The sequence below is a fragment of the Panthera tigris genome, chromosome B2 (assembly GCF_018350195.1).
Source record: "Panthera tigris isolate Pti1 chromosome B2, P.tigris_Pti1_mat1.1, whole genome shotgun sequence".
Classification (NCBI taxonomy): Eukaryota; Metazoa; Chordata; class Mammalia; order Carnivora; family Felidae; genus Panthera; species Panthera tigris.
Window position 1 is genome coordinate 40926296 of NC_056664.1, and position 20877 is coordinate 40947172.

The following is a 20877-nucleotide window of genomic DNA, read 5'->3' on the forward strand; positions in this document are numbered from 1 at the left end:
TTGCTTTTTGATTTTTATTGGGAATATATTGAGTTGAGATATAATTGATATTACACACTTGACTTCCTCCACCCATTTAACTTGTACAGTGTGATGGTTTTTAGTATATTTGGAGTTGTGTAACCATCCCAATTTTGTAACATTTTTGACACCCCAAAAAGAAACCCCATATCCTCTAGCAGACACTCCCCATTTCTTCCCAGTCTTCCCAGCTCTAGGCAGCCACTAAACCACTTTCTGGCTCTAGATTTGCCTGTTTTGGAGCATTTCACGTAAGTGGAATTAATATGTGATCCTTTACGTGCAAACCAGCTATCTGGGATAAAGAAATAGAGGCTATGAGAATGGTCTCACAAAAGGGTCAGGGTAGCAAACTTCTGTCCCAAGTCACGCAGGAAGTGTGTGCCCTGTAGGGATGGAAAGTCCTGAGGGCAGGGGAAGAGGCTTAGGTCTTTACTGGTCCTGGTAAGAGAAGGGTAGTCAGGACTGTTCACCCAAGTGACAAATTAGCAACCCCAGTGTGCCCTGGGGCCCAGTGCCTGTTGCCTGTCTTCTGCCTCATAGAAGAACATGGACCAACCAGGTGGTTCTGCTCTGAGAACCACCAACAGCATCATGGGGCCACCATACTGCAAAGTAAAGCAATCATGGGCCTTCTGTGGCTACCCTGTTTGCCCTCTGTTTTGCTGTCTTGTCCTGGGCATCCTGACTCTCCTGAGCCCTGGCCTGTTTCCCTTACAGATTCTATTCCAAATCTCAGTCCTGGGTGGCACACAGTTCCCTGTCTGGCCTCTGTGCCCTCTCTTACCACCTGACTCTTCCTCACTCCTCTTCACCTCCTTTCTTCTGTATCCTTCTTCCTTATCTCTTGGCTGCAATAACCTTGGACTCAGGATGCCTGGGTCACTCCTTCCTCACTCCCTTAATCACCCCTGCCAGGACGCAGAGCTCCACCCCTGGCACTGGGTTCCCTGGCCTGACCTGCCCTCCTCGTGTGGGTGGGGCCGGGGGAGTCCATTCTAGCGGCACAGAGCAAACCTCGGTGACAGTGGCCTGTGGCCTGTTGCTGCTACTAGTGGGAGTCTGGCTTTGGCGGCCGTACGGCTCTGCATCACCAGAAGCTTGTGGGAGCTGCAGTTCCTTCTAGTTCTGCTTCCAGCCCAGATCCTGGAGCTTAGAGACAGAATACACTCTCAGGCTCCTGGGTGTCTACAGTAGCCACAAGCGTCCTTTATGTCACTTTCACCCTGTCAGCCTTACCTAGGGAAGATGCGCTGCATTATCCTAACTGCTGGGTGTGGGAGCCAAGAGAGGGCCTCATTAGCATGTCAAATGCTCCCATACCTGGTGCTCATCAGAACCCACAGTGACTCTGGTCCAGTTCTACAAATGAAAGAATATGGAGCCGTGCTTAACAGTCTGCCTGAGTTACAAGCCATCCAGTGCATGGCAAGGGGAACTCGGGTCTCCAACCTGCCAGGTGAAAACACTTCTGGCCACATACTGAGAAGGGGTGGGGGGGGGGTCTATCCCTGTTCACTTAATTCCCCTCCTGAGCGGGGCTGCTAAGTCACACCTGACTCCCTCCACCTTTCTCCCCAGGCTGCCATCCTCACCCTAATAGTGACTCCTGGCATGGGATGACAGTGTCAGAGCCAGAGGGCTGGCTCCTTTCCCCTTTTAGCCAGGAAAGTCCCTGCTGCCCGTCAGATCCTTAGTATTCACCACGCCAGCCATGTAACCAAACTTCTGCATTTTATTTCTGTAGAAAGCCCTGATCCCATCTCCAGGACTACCGGAAGGTAGAGAAGCTCTGGGTGCCTGTGCAGGAGGCATAGGGCACGCCCCGGGAGCGAATCTGCAGGGTATGGAAGGTGAGGGGTGGGTTGGGGCCCGAGGAGCCTGGGTTCAGGGACTCGGTGTGAGGCTCCATCACAGTCACAGGGACTGCATAGGACAGCATCTGGGGCCGGTCATCATGGCGTCTCACTGTGCCCTTGCTCAGGAGGTGCAGGATGCAGGAGAGGACATCGGTACTGTTGCAGGCAGATCCCCTACCGAGGCTGCTGACCAAACCCCTGGGAGGACATGGGCCCTTCTGCCAAGCGTCCAGGACCTGGGAAGGAGAGGGAAGGGCGAACAGCAGGTTGGAGAGACCCAGCTCACTCCACCTCTAGCTTCCACTCCAGGCACAAGCCTCCAGCCAGCGAGCTCTAAGGACATCAGGCACGCCCCAACCCCACCCCTTACATACATACAGCCTCCCCCAACCCCACCCCTTACACACATACAGACTCCCCCAACCCCACCCCTTACACACATACAGACTCCCCCAACCCCACCCCTTACACACATACAGGCTCCATAGTGAACCAGAGGCTTCAAATGTGGACCTGCCTCCCCCTGCTCCCGCCTGCCCCCACCGGAAAGTTCCTTCCCCCACTGCCCAGCCCCACCTACCCGGCAGACAAGCTGGTCAATATGCAGCCCCTCATCCCCATGGGCCTTGAGGATTCGGACAATGAGGCAATTCAAAAGGTTCCGCCTCTTCTCCAAGTTCCGGCCCTCTTCATCCTCTGCTTTCAGGTATGTCTGAGGTGGGATGAGCCACACATTGCCCCTCCTTGGCCTGGGCTCCTCGCTGCCATCTCGAATCTTGAGCACCCCTGAAATAAGCACTGGTCTTCAGTGGGGGGCCCACAAGGAGGCTGAGAGCAGAGGCCCCTCTGCCCCAGGTACACACCTCCTGGGACATCCTTTTGCTCTTGAAGGTCCAGGGGGCCTCTCGAAGAGGTAAGAGGCCCAATCGCCTGATTGAGCATGTCTGGAGAGAGCCCGGAGAGTGCCAGCAGACTCTCCACAGAGACAGCCTTAAAGAAGAGGAGGGAAACATTCTAGTCTTCCCTAAGGGGTGGAGCAGAGAAGGTACAGGGAGGGAGGATAGGGAGTCGAGGTTTAGGGAGGAAGGGTGAGGGACAAGCTACAGAGAGCACAGATGCATAGAGGAGCAGGGCCACCTTCAGGTCATTGAGATACAGCAGCAGCCACATCTGCACGGTGGACACATGCAGGGTCTGGTCCCCAAACTGCAGCTCAGCCCGACCCAGCCATGTCCACTGCAGTCGCCTCTGAGGGCCCCGCTCCAGGGCAGGGTAACTCTGGCCTGAGAAGGATCAGGGAGAAAAGGAGTCAGGGCTGGTGAGGGGGTAGTCGGTTGAGCTCTGCCCCTGCTAATGTCTGCAGAGCATGTGTCCCAGTGTTTATGGATACCGTGGTTCCTGGTCTGAACTTCTAGAGCTTAGCCTTCCCTGTATCTGCCTCCTGGGTAAGCCTCAGGAATCCGGGAGCCCACTCTGTGCCTAGCCTTGTGCAAGGGGATTCTGATCAGTGACTTCCAGGAGTTCCCCATTTTTTTAAGGGAGGCCAAAACCACAAAATGAGGAAGGACTGGGGCTGTCATCAAACTGGAATATCCACGAGAAATGAGTTCTCCCTGGTTAGTCTGGGAGCCCCCTGAGGGCAGCGTCTGAGTCTCTTCCCCCTCCTGTGTTGCTGCCCAGGCCAGGATCAGCCCCCAATGGGAAGCTTAGGTTATGGTGACTGACCAGGAGCCAGAGCCCTGCCACTGAGGGAAGTCCCTTCTGGTGACCTCAGGTGCGCTTGACTCCATCCTCCCCACCTCCCACTCTCTAAAGAGAGTCCTATGTCTGTTTTAAGCATGGAAAAGGCAACAGTCTGGGGATCTGGTGCTTGACAACCCCACCCCCTCACCCCAAACCTAAGCTCCTCACTTTCTTCACTGAGGCTCCTACCCTGGGGCCTAGCCCCACCCACAGGCTCTTTCCCTGAATCCCATCCTCTTCCAGCCAGTCCCCCCCCCACCCCCCGGCCCCCGCCCGCCCTCTGCCCAGCTCCTCACTCTTGTTGTAGAAGTTGGAATATCGGTTCAAAGTGCCCCTGAGATAGGCCGGCAGGCAGGTTCTGGGGGTCAGCGTGTGGCAGATGGAGGCAGTGGGCCAGCAGCGTGGTGACAGGACCAGCACGGACACTTCTGGCATCGCCCCTTCATAGTAGAGATCCTCATCTTCCTCCTCGTCCTCCTCCTCTTCCCCTGCCACATCTGTGGCCGCTGCTGCCCCCGCTCCTTCTGCCTCCTCTGCCTTCTCTCTCTTGTGCTCCCTGTCACTGGCCTCGTGGCCCCCCTGCAGAAGAGACGGGGTTCCCGACAGCCGGTGGGCCTCCTCTGGTCTACTCCTCTCCTCTCTTCCTCCTACCTCCCCATGTGCTAATCCCTTTACCGCCACCCACCTGTATCTTCTTCTCAGTGTCCTCCAGCTTCAGGAGCTCCTGATCCAGCCGCTGGAGCTGGTAGACGTGGAACTGGCGCTGCAGCTCCTCGGACATGCTCAGGCTCCGCAGCATCTGCTGGGGGAGGCGGTTGGGGAAGCAGGGACCGATCTGCTCCAGCACGGCCCCCTCCAGCCAGCTCGAGCCCACGCCCAGGAGACGGTCTGCCATGTAGTGCCTACGGTGTCACACACAGGCCGGGCCGAGCCTCAGTGTGGGCACTCGGCCTGGCCCAGCTGCCTGCGCCAGGACTCCAGCCTGCCCCAACCCCAGACTCCCAGGTGCTCGCCTGGCACCTGCCCCTGTCATCCGCTCCCCAGGTCTACACTCACTGGTAGTAATGCTCGAAGGTGGTGGCTATCTCCAGGCCAGAGAAAATTAGGACCGTCTCCAGGCATCGCTGCAGCTGCACTAGCATCTCCATCCCCCGGGCTCCGCCAATCCGACTGCCCTGGATCCGCTGGTCAATGTGCCGGGCAAACTGCTCACTCACCTGGGCAATGGGGAGGGCACAGGAAAACCCTGAATGCGTGACTGGAGGAGGTGAGTGGGAACAGAGAGGAAGGTCTGAGGACGTAGATATGAACAGCTAAGCTGCCTCGTAAGTTGGTCAACACTTTTGCCAAACTTAAAAAAAAAATTTTTTTTTTAATGTTTTATTTATTTTTGAGAGAGAGACAGAGCATGAGCAGGGGAGGGGCAGAGAGAGAGGGAGACACAGAATCCAAAGCAGGCTCCAGGCTCTGAGCTGTCAGCACAGATCTCAACGTGGGGCTCGAACTCATGAACTGCAAGATCATGACCTGAGCTGAAGTCGGACGCTTAATCGACTGAGCCACCCAGACGCCCCACTTACCAAACTTTTATAAAGTGGTTAACAGTTGTGCAAATTAGGAAGTGTTTTTGCACACCGAACATGTCTAAAAATTAAACTAATGACAATAATTTAATGGGAGTTAATAATTTATGTGGACAAAGATGGTCACGCTGCAGTGTTACTGATACAACAGAATGACCAGGAGCAACTCAAGGAGCCACTGCTTCAGCTCCCCCTGCTCTACTGTCGGCTGGCCAGGGTGCTTAGCCTGTCTTAGTGTGTCATCTGCTTAAGTGTGCACCTTCCCGAGAAGACAATAAACTTTGCGGACAGGGAACTTGCTCTTATCACAGTACCTGACACATTTTAAGCACTTACTAAATATTTAAGGAATGCTGGAGTAAATTATAGTACATCCATTAGATGGAATTTATACAAAAATAAAAAATCATGATCTCATGGCTCATAAGTTTGAGCCCCGTGTCGGGCTCTGTGCTGGCAGCCTGGAGCCTGCTTTCAGATTCTGTCTCTGTCTCTGTCTCTCTGCCTCTCCCCCGCTCACACTCTGTCTCTCTCTCAAAAATGAATAAATGTTAAAAAAATTTTTTTTAAATAAAAAATAAGGACAAATAGCAACTCTGAAATAAGGCTTTTAAGGTAACAGTCAAAAAACAACAGGCTAAAGCATTTTAGCTACTCGTGAGTAAACTGTTAAATCATGCACGCAGACTGAAGAAAGTACATCAAGATATATTAGCACAGCATGCTTCAGGTCACTATGTGTTTCTTTCACTTTTTATTTATTTAAATTTTTTAAATGTTTATTTTTGAGAGCGAGCGAGCGAGCAGGTGTGAGTGGGGGAGGGGCAGAGAGAAAGGGAGACACGGAATCTAAAGCAGGCTCCAGGCTCTGAGCTTTCAGCACAGAGCTGGACGCAGGGCTTGAACTCACAAACCCAAAGATCATGACCTGAGCCGAAGTTGGACGCTCAACTGACTGAGCCACCCAGGCGCCCCTCTCTGAATCTTTAAAACATGGTTATATACCCATACATGTTCCTTGCTGAGTGGGAACGGAAGGGTGGTCGTTTTGAGAAGGTGGGGAAGGGGGGGTTTGCAGGGAGAGGTCCAGGGCAGAGGCAAGGGCGGGAGGCTTACATGGGCAGCTTTGAGAAATGAGAGCTTCAGCAAGGCACCGGCACAGCCGTTCTGCAGCGCCAGCAGGAAGGCTGCCCGTGGCCCAAACAGCTCCGAGCTCGACTTCTGCAGATTATGGAAGTGTTCACAGTAACGCGGCACAAAGTCACCATCCCGCCAACGTGAGGTCAGAAAGTTGTTCACCTGGAGGAGAGCGGCTGCAGCGTGAAGGGACAGCCCAGCATGCCACCAGTTGCACCCTCCCTCCCCGGCACCCACCCCTGCCCACCTGCTCCTCCACCACGGCCCGCCAGCAGCGGGTCAGGTTTCTCACGATGCTGCTGGGAAGCCCCCGGGTAGCCAGGGAGCTCCAGTCATGGCTTCTGTTTCTGCCCTCTGTGGAGACAGGGGAGGGGGCAGAGGCAAGGTGGGAGCAGCCCCTCAGCTCAGCGTGAGCCCCGGGGCTGTTCCTGACCTCCTGCCACCCCAGAACGATGCTCCTGACCGGGGGTGAAACAAACAGGTGAACAGGCTTAGTGGGTAGGGAGGGAAAGCGGGAGGAGGGACAGAAGGCCATCCTAACCGAGCTCCCACCTGAATCTCAGGTACTCACTGGGCCGGGGAGCGGCCACCGCTGGAGGGGGCGCCTCACAGGGCTCCACGTGCACCAGCAGGTGGGTGAGGCGGCGCACCCGTGAGGAGAAAGCAGCTGCGCGGCTCTGGGGATTGTGGGCAGCCTCCCGACACTCCAGGTACTGGTCCAGCAGCCAGCCCAGGGGGCTGATGCCATCCTCATCTGGAGATTGGGAAAAACAAGCCGTGGTGGGCCATGTCTCCAGGGCAGGGGAAGAGGACGAAAGCACCAAGAAAGGGATTGGACAGAACATATGGGGTTGGCGCAGGTAGCGAGGCCCACCTGTCCTTATGGTGTCAGCTGACACCTGGGAGATGTAGGAAAGGAGGTGGTTAGGAGAAGGGGGGCACTGGGCTACCAAACAAACATAGGTACCAAAAGGGCCAAGGGCATAATATAGGTGGCTCTGGGGCAGAACAAGAAGGGGCCGATTAGTGGGGCCAGGGGTCGCAATGGTTACCGGGGGAGGTGATGTTCTGCACCAGGGGGCTGACCAGGGCCTCCCAGCAGGTCTTGCCCAGCGCTTGGGCGGCCTCATCGTCAGGGAGGAAGCGATCAGCAAAATTCTGCTCCTGACGCAGAGCCCCATTGAGCCTGGGGGTGAGGATGGGGGAGGCAGGTGTCAGAGGCTCAAGATGTAAGTTATCCTAGCATCTTCCCAGCCTAATGGCAGGGTAGCCCCTACCAACCAGACCAAATCCCCACCCGGTATTTTGAAGCTGTCCTATGTTAACAGACACATCCCACACCCAACCCACCAAAGAAATCTCTTTATTCTTTCTTTCCTTCCCCAAACTGTAGAGCACGCCAGCCCCTTTCCCAAACATGTTGGCTCTCCATCTATACCCTCCACAGAAGGGCCAGGGCCACCCATAACAGTATTACCTGCCACACACACACAGCCACACACACATGCTCGCACACACCTAGAACTCAGGTGCAGGAGGCTCCTGCGGTCCTCTGCTATGTCCTGGCTCCAAGCCTGTGCCCGAACCATGTAGAAGAGGCGTGTGTGACGACACAGCTGCTCCCGAAACACTGGCCAGAATGTGGGCTTAGGGCCTAGGACCTCCAACCCCCGAATGCGTGTGTCGATGCCGCCCTGCAATGTGCACACGCCTATTTTCACCTGCTCTGCATCCTCCTCAGAGCGGGCTGGGGTCAGCCACACCTTTGGGCCTTATTCCTGGAGCTGCCCAGGGCCTAGCCTGGAGCTCTGGCTCACGATCTGCAACAGTTACGCAACCCAGAGCTCTGTGTCCCCGGACCACACCCCATACTCCTGCCAAACCTGCTGGCAGCGCTTTATGCGGATCTGGATGATGGGCCAGAAGTGGGTCAGGTTCTCCAGGAGGATCACCCGGCTGGCCGAGGGCATCACGTTCACCTGGTTGGGGGCAGAGAGTGCTGTTACCTCCATGTGTGTGGATGGGAATGCTGAGGGCACTCAAGTCTGCTCCTGTTCTGTCCTTCCCTTAGCCCGGGGAGGGGTAAGGGGTCCTGACAAAGGGGTCCCAATGCCATCCTCACTGCTCAGGGCCTGATGCCATCACATAGGCACAGGGAGAAAGGACTCTACATTCTAGGGGGCACAAGACAGGGAAGAATTTAGGAGTTTAGGAGTCTGGGCAGGAGGGCGGACCCTGTGAAGGTGGTCTCATGGTATAGGGGTCCCTACCGAGTTGAGCTCTGTGTTAAGAGAGTTGGTGCTGTCTCCCCCAAACACCACCACCCTGGCCGGCATATAGCTCGAGTCTTCACTAGCCACCAGGAGAGTCAGCTGCCTGGGAGCAGGGAAAAGGAAACAATCAGAACTGGAACCAGTAGGGTCCTTGTAGACAGAGGCAAGGGGACTCTTTGGTCACGTTTGTGTTGGGCGGGGGGAGCAGTGCTTCCCCCAAACAAACAAAGGGAAGTCACGAAAAAGTATGTGTGTCGCTAAGCACATACATGGGGCCTGTTACCTGATGAGGATGCTCTGGTGCATGTGCAAGGTGATGTAGTGGGAGCCGGCGCTGCCATTGGACTCCCAGTAGGTCTTGGGGTTTCGATCCGTCAGCTTGCTGGCCCGGTGAGGGTTGGAAGACACCTCCACCTTCTCCCAGCACTTGTCCTCCTTCATTTCCACGCTGGAGCCTGGGGGCAAGTGGGAAGGGGTGGCCGTCACAGCCTGGTAGGTGTGGAGGGAAAACAGGGGCGGAGGGGTGTGGAGTAACGTGGGGACAGGCACAGACCCTGGCACAGATATCTGAGGAACACGTCAAAGAAGGGGATGTTGATGGGTCGGTGGGTTCGTCTGTGGTCTTCGATCTGGCCCAACACCATCTGCAGCCGGAACATCGGAGAGAAGGGGCGTGGGGAGGAGGGAGGGCACACATGGAGGACACACGGGAACACATATGAAGGAAAGACCCAGCAGCAATGGGACTTCCTCCAGAACCCTGGCAGAGGCAGAGTGGGAGATGCGGAAGGTGGTGCAGAGAACAAATGCCCACAGGCTCATCAGACTCTCCTGTCTTTCTCAAATTCAGGAACACGGTCCCTTCCTCCGGTCCCACTCAGGTTTCATATTCTTACCCAGCTGTGAACCCACAGCCTCCCCCTGCCCTCTTTCCTGACCTGGATGCAGCCTCCCAGGATGTTGGTGGTGAGTTTCCGGTAGAGGTGGGCATGCTTCTCACACTTGAACACCATGTCCCGCAGCTCCTGAGCCAGATCCAGTTTTCCCAGGTGCTTTTCCAGTGCCTTGGAGATGGCATCTCGGGCTCCCAGCTGATTCAGCACCACGGCGTAGTCCCTGCTCACAGAGGCCAGGCGGTGCAGGAAGAAGATGAGTTCCTGGAGCACCTGACATGGGGACAGGGTGGGTGCATAAAGGGCACAAGGCACAGGCCACAGGGCATCTTCAGTAGTATTTACACCCGCTGGGTACCGGGGCAACTGCAGTGAAAAGACAGAGTGAGGAAGTAAAAAGGCAGGAAGCGGGGAGACACGAGGGCTGAGTGGAGTTAGAGAACCTAAGGCAAACAGATAAGGAAAAGCTAAGAGATACTCTGCCGTCCTGGGGTTCTCAACCACTGATTTTGTTGGCAATAGGTGCAGAGAGCTTCCCAGGTTGTTCCCTTTTAGGCTGTGTCCCAAGAACCAGTTGTGGGGCTGCATTTTGAGATGCTCAGGCCCTAAGCACAGGCAGGGAGGGGGCACAGAGGGACACTCAATGAGTCAACCTCTGAAATGAAAACCGGGGTAACAGCCCAAAGGTGTGCACTGCAGACACCCACTGCCAAGCCTTGCAAGCCCAGGACCTCCCTGTGGCAGGAGACTCTGAGATGTGATGTCCTCTCTACCTCCTTCATCCACCTTATCCCCACAGGCCCAGCCAAACAGGAGGTACCGAGGCTTTTACTGTAATACAGACATAACCTTTTGTGTAAGAAAGGAGATGGCATGTAAGATCACACACTTGGGTTTGCTTATATTTGCATTTGCATAAGGATACACCAGAAGGACACAGAAATTAATACAAATGGTAACCAATAAAGTACATGCGGAGAAGCACTGGGAAAATTGGGTGGAAGTGAGAAGAGGTAGAAGTGGGAATTCTCAGTGTATACCTTGTTGTACTGTTTTGATTTGTGACCTGTATGAATGTATTACCTATTTGAAAAAATAAAATTCAGTTTTAAAAACAAATTCCAAACCAAGAGCGCAAAGGCTCCATTGTGCCCTCCCAAGCCTCGCCCAGGGAGGGGGTCTGCCTCATCAGAGGCTGCCCTACGCCCTCTCCCTCTAGCGTCTCCCCGGAGCAGGGCAGGGGTACCTCTCGGTCAGTGTCTGGTGACCGCAGGCAGGCCATGCAGGCATCCATGGCCTCGTGCCAGGGGAGCAGCAGCGCCTCGGGGAAGTCCACCAGCTGCATCAGGATCCTGGGGAGCAGGCGGCAGCAGCAGAGAGATGTGTAGCCAGCCTCAAAGACCCCTTTGCCAAATGCCCCTCCCCACCCCCTCACCTCAGAATGGTCAGGTGCAGGGCCTTGTTGGCCGCTGGGGTGTCGAGGCCCCGCATCAGGGTGAGGAAGGGCTGGGGCTGCCTCTGCAGCTGCAGCAGGAGTGGCTTGATCTCCATCTCCCGAGGCCCCTCTGAGCTGAGGGCTCGCTCCAGGTCCAGGAAGATTCTGCCAGGCAGACCGCAGCCGTCCATCAGTCGCCTCAGAGGAGTGTCGGGATGCTGAGTTGGGGGTTCTTTTCCTACGGGAAGATGGAAGTTACAAAGGTTGGCCATTGTCGGTGATGTTAGGATGAGAAAAGGACAGACAGATTCATAATTCCTAGTGCCTCCTAAAAACGTTTTTTTTTTTTTTTTGGCCCCCCTAAAAGTTAGGTTTGGGGATCTTAGGGCATCTCTGAATGCATTTATAAGACAATTTTGTGACAAATGTTATGTTTTATATTCTTAAAATAGCAAAGGAGCTTCCTGTCTGCAAATAGCAGAGCATTTCCCTGTATCTAAAAGCATGCAATAATTTGGCTTTCTCTACACTAGAAAAAGTCCAATGTGGGGACTTTTTTTTTTTTTTTGGGAGAGAGAGAGAGGACAGGGGAGGGGCAGAGAGAGAATCTTAAGTAGGCTCCGCACTGGGCGTGGGGCTCGATCTCATGACTCTTGGATCATGACCTGAGTGGAAATCAAGAGTTGAACAATGAACCAACTGAGCCGCCCACAGGCGCCCCCAAATGTGGGGGCTTTTTAAGGCTCAAATCTCTTGCAATTTTCTGACTTTCCATCCTCCCTCACTCATTGGAGGGAGCGACTCTAAGCTTCAGATTCTTCCTAAGGTGCCACCTGTTCCAGATGGGATTACACAAAAACCGCACAGATGCCTCTCCTGGGCTAGCACTCTCCTAGAGCCAGTCTGCAGAGCTGCAGGGTCTTTTTGGCATCCCACCTTCCACTCTGGATGCATCTGCTGATTCCTGAGGCTGGGCCTGGGCTTCCGGCAGGGTTGGGTAAGCTGGCTGCCCTGCCAGGGCCTCAGGCCCATATTTCCTGTAGACACGGCAGTTGAGCAGGTCCCTGAGAGCGCTGTCATCGAGTCGCTGTGGCAGAGCCAGCAGTAGGTGCTGGGCCAACTCCATGGGCACAGCCAGCTCAGCCAGGATCTCGTCATCCAGAATCTGTCATCGGGGAGAAGCTCTCACTGTAGGTAGCCCTGCTGGCACAGAGGCTCCAGGGGCAGTTGGTAGGGGTGGGGATCTCTACACACATCCTCTCCTTGAGGAACCGCTCATGGCTGGCAGCTGCCTTTTCTCACACAGCTTGCCAATGCCTCTGAACGTTCTAGATCTCTTCCCTGCAGCCCCTTACAACTGTGGACCTCCACTCCCCATCCTCAGCCTTCTAAATGCTCTGTCACAGACCAGCCCTTGCAGTGAGCCCTCCAACTTCTGGGTGTCCGGACTGGCTCTACCTCGCCATCCAGGTTCTCCTGAAGGATCTGGAGAACCTCCTGATGGTCGGGTCCATCCAGCTTCTTGATGAAGAAGAGGAGCTCCCACCATTCTGCCTGGGTCAAGTGTTCACTTTCTTCAGCATCCTCATCCTCAGGCAGCACGTAGGGTACCGCATAGAGCTCTGTCATGGGCTTCCACCGCCAGGAGGGCAAGGCTGTGGCTACAGGTCACAGGGCACGGGGATGTCACTGCCCACCCAGCCAGACCACTGTTCCTTTGCTCAGCGCTGACCCTGTTTTCTCCCAGGGCTCACCTACACCCAGGGCTCCACTGACCACAGCCCCATGGTTCTCATCAGCCTCAACCACATCTTCAATGTCTTCCTCAAAGCCCAGAATTTCCAGCATGTGCCAGTGTACCCAGTAGGTGCGGCCTGTCGACTCCCACAACACCTGGAGGATATGGGAAAAAAGAGAAAGGGAAGAGAAGGCTCACTCAATGACTGGCTGTGGCCCAATGATGAGGACATACAGCCCTCAGGCTGACCACCTGACCAGGTCTGGAACGACCTCCAAATAACACAACGCTGGCATATGGAGAACATGAACACACACACAAAGGATGCCTTCTCCTATGGGGATGGGCTCTGCTTCTCCTCCCACCCTATCCTTTGATGGCTCATGCTCCCCGCACTTCCTCCTGGCCTCACCTACTCTCTCCCTGACCCTGACCTTTAGGAAAGTCTTGCTATATCAATATGTTTCTTCCTGGGAGTGAGTCTTCCTGACCTGATAGCTCCCTCAACTCCAACTTTCTCAGCTCTCCAATGGCTCCCTTCTCAACTGTTGATTCCCCTTTAACCATTCCAGTCCCCATGGGGGCTTTCTCAGCGGGTGGCCTGCCAGAGCCCCCTGCACAGAACCCCAGTTATACTTCCCCAGCTAAATCCCCAACAGTATCCCACACGCACCCTCACTCACCTGCACGGGGGGCACGCCGTTGTTGCTCTGCCGGAACTCACCCTCGTCCCCAGCGCTGACCTCCTCATAGTCATCCAGCATGCGAACTCGCATCCCGGCCTGCAGCGTCTCTCGCACGTACAAGGCATAAGTATTGCCACTTGCAAACTCAGAGCGAGGGCGGAACCTCCTTGACCTCCTAATGGAGGGCCGGACCCGGGCGGGTGGCAACCCTGAGCCAGCCTCTGCCAGCTGGGGCTGGAAGATGGAGCACGAAGACCGTGCCGAGGGCCCCTGTTTGCTCGAGGCCCAGTCCCAGCGCATGGCCTGCACAAGCTCTGAGATGAGGGTGCCCATGGCCATGCTGAACTCCAGCTCCAGTCGACCCCTCTCCCCACTCAACTCCTCGGGAGCAGAGTTGTTCTGGGCTCCTGGTTCTGCAGCACTGTCATTCAGCTGGTCCAGAAGAGAAGTGACATGCAAATAGCGCTTCACCAGGGAGAAGAGAAGCCTTCCTGGGACCTGTAGGATGCAACCTTTGGCCTATGTCCACCTTGTCCCAGCTCTAGCTACTCTTTCCACACCACCCTTCAAGGGTGGGTGCAAAGGTCTGGTCCCTAGATCTTGTCCACAGCCCCCCCCCCCACCTCCCCACAGAATACCTGTGGCAGCTGGATACCCTCAAAAGACATGGGGTGTTCAGAGAGTGTGGCCTGTGCAAACAGAGCTAGCAGAGCACAGCGGCTGTCAAAATCTAGGTGTTTCTCAATGGCTTCTTGCTGGCTCAGCGACAGAAGAATCTGGGTCCGGGTCCCTGAAACCCATACCCCAGTCAGTTAACTGCTCCCTAACATTGCCCTTCCCAGGCATCCCTCCTAGATCCTCTACTGTCTTAGTCTGATCCCTTGTTGCCACACACAGGATCGATAGATCTCTCTACCTACCTACCTACCTACCTACCTATCTACCTACCTACCTACCTACCTACCTACCTACCTACCTATATCTGCAATATCTATATCTGTAATTGTCTAATAACTCTTTCTTGGCATAGAGATCCAATTAATGGGAGGTTCTTGAAGACTCAGTCCTCTTTCTTTTGTTATTTTTTAGAGTAATCTCTACACCTAACATGGGGCTTGAACTCATGACCCCAAGATCAAGAGTACAGTGTTCCACCGACTGACCCAGCCAGGCATCCCCCCAGCTAGGCATCCTTCCTCTTCCTGCAGAGATGCCCCCACCTCCTTCCTACCCCCTTTTCTCCCAACTCAAAGAGAAAGGCAACAGAATCACTCAGGCACTGATGAGGCAGAGGCTCTTGCCACAGTGTCCTGTGAGGCCCTGAGCTGACCTACCTTCCCCTTCCTTTCTCCCCACACTACTTCTCACCAGCATCATGAGAGGCCAGGGCTTGTATCATCCGGCCCGCGCTCCAGCGAATCTGGTAATCAGGACTACTCAACATGTGCATGAGCAAGTCCAGGACCCTTGGGTCTTTGAATACACCAGTGAGGGGCTCGATGCTGGCGTAGGCGCTGAGTACGTGGACAGTGTGAAGCAAAGGAGCAGGAGGGATGGTGCCCACACACTCCTCCAGCTGCCGGAGGGCCCTCTGAATCAAAGACTTCACATCGGTTTCCATTTCCCCCAGCACAGATTTGTCCAGGGCCCCAGCTTCCCCTGCAATCTCCTGAGAAGGTCCGATGACCTGGCCGTCCTCGCCCAGCATCTTGTGGCAGTTGGCATAGATCTCGTCGTTGGACATCCACAGCAGGATGTGTTCGGCCTTGCAGTCCACTTGGCTAGAGCCCCCTTCCCCATCATCCCCACGCCTGAGGATGAGCCAGCGGATCTGGTACTCAGGATGCCCATCATGGCCCACCCGCTGGCGGATCAGCTCATCTGGATAGGCATGCAAGCCTGGCCCCAGGGGCACTCTGAATTCCCTGTAGCGGAGTTCCCCCACCATCCTGGCACCTGAGACACAGAAGGAAAAGAGAACAGTCAAGCTAAAATGAGAGGGGGAGTTCCAAAAATCAAGGATATCCAGGAGTTGGGGAAGCAAGTGTGGCAACAGCTGTCAGGTTGGCTGGGGTAAAGAAGGGCCCAGGAGTTGCCTGCTGCAGGCTGGGTGGGGCCAGGCCTAAGCAAGGGAACACTAGGGTGTTTGTTCTAAGAACACAAAATTTGGTTGAAAGGAGGGTCGAAGGCCCTGCAGCCTGGAGTGGATTGGTTTGGAGCAGTGGGAAGGGGACAGTGGGGGCAGGGGAGCCTTGCCATAATGAATCCCAACACACTGCCATAGGCAGCAGCCCTGAGAAGGGGATCCATGAAGCCCCGAGGGGTGTGTGTTGGGGAGTGGGGGGTGGGGAGTGAGATCCCGAGTGTGTCTGGGTAGGGATGCTAGCTCCAATGGTTGAAGCGCAGGAGTGTGTCACAGAGGCAAGAGATTTGGTGGGGGAGAATTGGTGGGATGGGGGGGGCAAGGCGCGAGGGGCTGGGAGGAAAGCCTGGTGGGCTGCAAGCGCGCAGGACTGGAGACACTGGAGCAGCAAGGCCGGTGGGGGCGACAGGAGACCCGGTGGGTTGAACGGCGGGGGGGACTAGGTGGACCCTAGAAGCCGGGGGCGCGCGGCAAGGTGCGGGGGAGGGGGCTAGGCCAGATAAACGAGAATCCCAAGGCACTGTGGAACTGGGGTGGGGGACGCGAAATCGGGTGCGCGCGCGGCTCGGTGGGCGAGAGTGCGGAGGAAAATCCAGGGTAGGGGCGGGGGGGCTCTGGCCACCTCAGAAGGCGATGGGGGTCCGGCGCGAGGCCTCTCCTTCGCTGAGCTAGGGACGCGGCGCAGACGATGGCGGCGATGCTGGCGGAGATTTGGGCCCCGCCTGGGCCCCCGAGGGGGGTCGAGGCGGAGAGGCGAGAGGGGGCGTGCCTCCGAAGGACAAGCGGGCGGGCAGGGGGTGTGGCGTGCAGGGACAGAGCACCTCGGGCGGCCACTGTCACCGCCCGGCGCGCAGGTCAGCGGCAGCCTGGGTAGGGCGGGGCAGGGCGGAGACGGGGCCCAGCCTGCGGCGCCGCCCGCCCAGCTCTGGGGGCTCCGCCGCCTGCCCGCCTGCCCGGAGTCGTGGCTCATTTCCGCCAGACCCAGCGGAAAGCTAGGGGCCCTGGGAGAGCTCCGGGGCGGAGTCGTCGGTGCCACCTCGGCGACGCGCGGCACCTCCTCCTCCTCCGTGCCGCCCTTTCCTCTTCCTTTTCATTCTCCTTCCTTCCACCGGAAGTGCTCTCCCCGACTCCCGAAGTCAGAACAGGAGACCTTGGAGGTCATTTATTCTCCCCTCTACCATTACATAGAAAAAACTGGCACGGGGTGGGGGGGGGGGGGTGCGCGGCTGGAAATGAGCAGCTCCAGTCTTTGCCCCATATCGTCCTTTCTCCTCTCCCGTCCTTGTTTGCTCTGGTGTTTTTTTCCGGGTCTAGTGTGTGCAATCCTCCCTCCCCCCAAAAACAGTAACTGCTCAAAATGAGGGGTGATTTTATTAGAATCCAGGGATCTCAGCTTTGGGCAGCAGCCGAGGGCAGCTTCACGTAACTCTTCATAGGGGGCAGTGGCCGAATCTTGCGGCCAGCCCAGCCCCCCTTGCGGTGCCATAGCCCGCTGGAAGGCCTCTTGCCTAGCCAGCGGTTCCGCCCAGCCTTGCCGATGACCCGTTTGTTATGATCAACGTTGGATACCCGGCCTACTGTTGCCATGCACGTTTCCAGAACCTGACAGAGAAAACAGATAGAGGAGAATGCATCGTGGGGAAAGAGCCTGACATTGTTGACTGCATGACTCTGAGGCTTCTTACACTCACTGAGAGAAGGGAGAGGACAGGAGAAAACCACAGCATAATTGAACCTAAGGGCAGGTCCTATGGTAGTTGAAAACAAGAGGCATTGTTCCCTGTCTATTACAGCGTCAAACTGACAGGACATGCCTAGTTACATGGCAGAAAAGGACACACCTAGCTCATGGTAGTTCCCAACATAAGACACCTGGGAACTATCCTGGACAAGAAGGGTACATTCCAAAACTTCCTCCTTTGCTGGTCCTCCCACCTGTACCCACACACACACACCTGCATCTGTCTCTTGGAAGGCAGCTGGATGATGGCCGTCCCATTCACCTTCCGTAGCAGCACACCACATGTCCCTGGGTAAGGGAGAAGGAGCTTTGCCACCCTCCAAAAAGGAAAAGGTAGGAGCAGATTTACAGGGGGACATACCCCATACCCTGCCCTTGCTTTGCCCTTTAGGAGCAGATACAATGAAGCAGGATGCATGCAATGTTTTAAGTCAAGACACATGCACCTCTCCATTCTCATTTTCCTTGTTTTTCCTTCTTTTTCTCTGCCAGTGGACCACATAAGAGTCCAAGGGTTCAGAGAATTGTGACCGCAGGTACTCTTTGGCCTTCCAAATTGTAAGACCCCCAAGCAGCTCATTTCCTCATACCTGCAGCTCGGATATACTGGGCCCCCGGCCTGGCTCACTCTCCACGTTGTTGATGAGAGTCCCCACAGGCAAGGCCCCAAGAGGATGTGCATCCCCTTCCCGAGCAGCAACTAAAAGACAGAATTTCATCAGCACCAGACCCTTGCATCCTTTGAGCCCATACACGTCTGGTGGCTGTCTCTTACCTGCCATTCGGCCTATGTGATCAGAGTTCAGGATTATATCTCCAGCCTGCATGTTTTCTGTGGCAATGATCCAGCGTTTCCGGCTGCCCCCAGCAACCAGAGCTATGTCTGCTGATCTGTTCAGGGTGAGGGACATATGAGCAGATCATCTAGGCAGCCCTATATCTTCTGAAAAGCCACAGAACAGTCATTCAGCTACACTATCATCATCTCACATCCCAAACTTGCCTACAGGGATCATAGCGGACCACGATGACCTTCTCCTCAAAGGGTCCTGGCTTTGCTTCCAGCTCAGGCCGGAACCGCAGAAAATCAATCATGCGATAACGTTGCTTGTGGCCCCCGCCAATACCATGCACTTGGATTCGGCCTGTGGTCAGGAAAGTGCAGAGACATGACCCAGGTCAGATGATCAGTTCCTAGCAGTGGGAACAGGCCCATTCTGGGCAGAGAGCAATGCTTCCCAACATTATGAGATGAGCAGAAAATGACAAAAAATTTGCACAGCAAATGGTAAACGGGGGTGGGGAAACACCTACATGGAACTTGATAAGAACATAATTATAAGATATTGAAATTACATAAAACTTCCAGACAAAATCTCTACAAATTATTGAATGCTAACAGTTTATTGAGTGGTGTAAATAGTGCTCAGCTATTGTAAATTTTTTTTCATTTTTTTTTTAAATTTTTAAAAATAAAATATTTATTTATTTTTGAGGTGGTGGGGGGGGGGGGGGGGGATATGAGTGTGGGAGGGGCAGAGAGAGCCGGAGACACAGAATCCGAGTAGGCTCCAGGCTCTGTGCTGTTAGCACAGGCCCCAATGCGGGGCTCGAACTCACAAGCCATGAGATCATGACCTGAGCCAAAGTTGGACACTTAACTGACTGAACCACCCAGGCACCCCATAAATTTTTGAAAGGCATGAAGAAAAATATAATTAACTTCATGTACATGTCTGGTTTTCTTTAATTACCTAGAGAGTCTTTAGGAGCACAGACTACCTTCATGTTGCTTTGTGTTATACTCTTTGTTTCTTACACACCTACTACATGCAAAAGGAGTCCAATAAATTTTTGAATAAATAGGCCTAGGATCCTAACATATTTTTCAATACATTCCTCTGCTTTTCAATAAATAGACCTAGGATCCTAACATGTTTTTCCCTTTTAATGCTTAAATCCTTTTTCCCTTGGTCTCACCTGTGTGGTTTCGGCCCCCAGACTTCCTCATCTTCACTGGTGTGATGGTGTACTTGGTACGACTCTTCCAGGACACAAAATTGGCACTAAGGGTCACAGACGTAAGCACTGGGCGGTAGAGGAGCAACAATGAGGAAGAGGGCAGCTGGAGGAGGGTACTGCTTGTCACCTAGAGATAAACAAATCTCTTTACCTTAAAAGGTAACTGAAGAAGCATCGGAGAACCAAGGGTAAAGGAATAGACCAAGTAGCCTACTTCCTTCTAAGAATGTCCCAGACCAGCTGTCCAAAAGCTCCACCCTTCACCCTTGCACAAATACCAGGGTGGAATGTTTATACAGGTGTATGTGTATTGATTATCTCTCATTTGAGGTACTTCTTCAATGGAATATTCTCCCCTTGGTGCATCTCCTTCCAAATTTGGCTCAAACCTCTCCTTCTGTGGGAAACTGTTCCTTCCCTAAACAACTCCCTTCTCCAAAGCTGGTAACTTTCCCATATCCATGTGCCACCATCAGCACCAATGCCTTTTGCCCCTCTGAATTTATGTTTCTGGGAGTATTTCAGATGTGAATGGAGGGGAAGGGTCATTTCTGTCTTGTTCCCTGCTGTATTCCCAGCATTTCACAGAGTAGGTTGGTTTGGTTTTGATTTTTAGTATACATCTGCCAAACTCTACCATCACCCAGAAAGGGCCAGAGGAACAAGAGTTACAACTTCTCTTTTCTGTGACTCACCAATTGCCCACCAGGAACTTTGAGGATACCTTTACCTTAGCCTCCTAATATTGCTATCTTGCCCTGCATTCTCTGATCTCAGCAATAACTTGTCTTTAATGGTTTAAGAGACCAGGCTTTGAAGCCAGACTGTGTAGCTCCAACAGTTGATGTATGACCTTGGACTGCTGATCAATTTTCTCATACGTAAAATGGTAATGATAATTACCTTATACAGTGGTTGCAAGGAGTTATTTTTGAGAGAGAGGGAGAGTGCGCACAAGCAGGGGAGGGACAGAGAGAGAGGATCCCAAGCGGGCTCCGCGCTGTCAGCAGCGAGCCCCCATGAGATCACGACCCGAGCCGAATTCGGATGCTTAACAGACTGAGCCACTCAGGCGCCCTAGGAGTTCATTTATTTAAAACATCTATTACTTATGCTTGGCTTATGACTGACACTCAACGTCAGTTATTATTGAAATCTGTACAGTTATCTGTAAGATACTTTCACCTCCAATATCTCGTCCGAGGAATCCCGTGACCCTGTGGAACAGCCACAATTAGAGAAGAGAAAGCTGAGGCTGAGAGTGACTTATCCAACGTCCCAGGCCGGCGTGACTCCTGACCAGACTCGCATTCTCCGTCTCCCATCCCAGGGTGCCCACTCCGGCGGCCCGAATAGGAACAGCCTCATTCCGAGATAGGGTGGATTACCTGGGCGGCCGGGAGCAGGCTCGAGCTAAGGGTGGCGACGGCCGGGGGCGTCAGGCTCAGTGAGCCCATAGCGCGAGTCAGTACCCTTAGGGCCATGACGATAGCCAAGCTCCGCGGGGTTCAGCACACCACCGTTTCTTTTAGCCAGGCCGCCTGGCGCCTTTAGATGACGCTAACAAATCCCTGTGCCGTCGCTCTTATGACGTAATGAGGTG

The 20877-nt window shown here is 54.5% G+C and overlaps 2 protein-coding genes across 3 annotated transcripts; both read right to left on the reverse strand.

The window, feature by feature from the left end:
• Positions 1–1738: 1738 nt before the first annotated feature.
• Positions 1739–16483, reverse strand: CUL7 (cullin 7). 2 transcript variants are annotated; one of them, XM_042986402.1, is made up of 26 exons: positions 16134–16483; positions 14737–15324; positions 14007–14158; positions 13366–13866; positions 12699–12837; positions 12403–12605; positions 11881–12109; positions 10945–11182; positions 10756–10861; positions 9555–9782; positions 9170–9260; positions 8900–9071; positions 8614–8719; positions 8227–8322; positions 7862–8037; positions 7396–7529; positions 6915–7097; positions 6591–6697; positions 6323–6505; positions 4680–4840; positions 4309–4525; positions 3920–4202; positions 3018–3163; positions 2744–2870; positions 2461–2666; positions 1739–2116 (listed from the first exon to the last, which is right to left on the reverse strand). In XM_042986402.1, the coding sequence occupies exons 2-26, from the start codon at positions 15314–15316 to the stop codon at positions 1793–1795; spliced, it is 5088 nt and encodes a 1695-aa protein (XP_042842336.1). In that variant the 5' UTR covers positions 15317–15324; positions 16134–16483; the 3' UTR covers positions 1739–1792. The 2 variants fall into 2 exon arrangements, with proteins under 2 accessions (XP_042842336.1, XP_007085233.2); XM_007085171.3 differs by lacking the exon at positions 16134–16483 and having other exon boundaries at positions 14737–15613.
• A 380-nt stretch (positions 16484–16863) lies between these two features.
• MRPL2 (mitochondrial ribosomal protein L2) lies at positions 16864–20857 on the reverse strand. Its single transcript, XM_007085165.3, is given in 8 exon segments — positions 16864–17113; positions 17467–17540; positions 17843–17863; positions 17866–17952; positions 18028–18143; positions 18256–18397; positions 19233–19401; positions 20663–20857. Coding segments are annotated over 8 exon segments (918 nt in total). The 5' UTR covers positions 20759–20857; the 3' UTR covers positions 16864–16900.
• Positions 20858–20877: the final 20 nt, after the last annotated feature.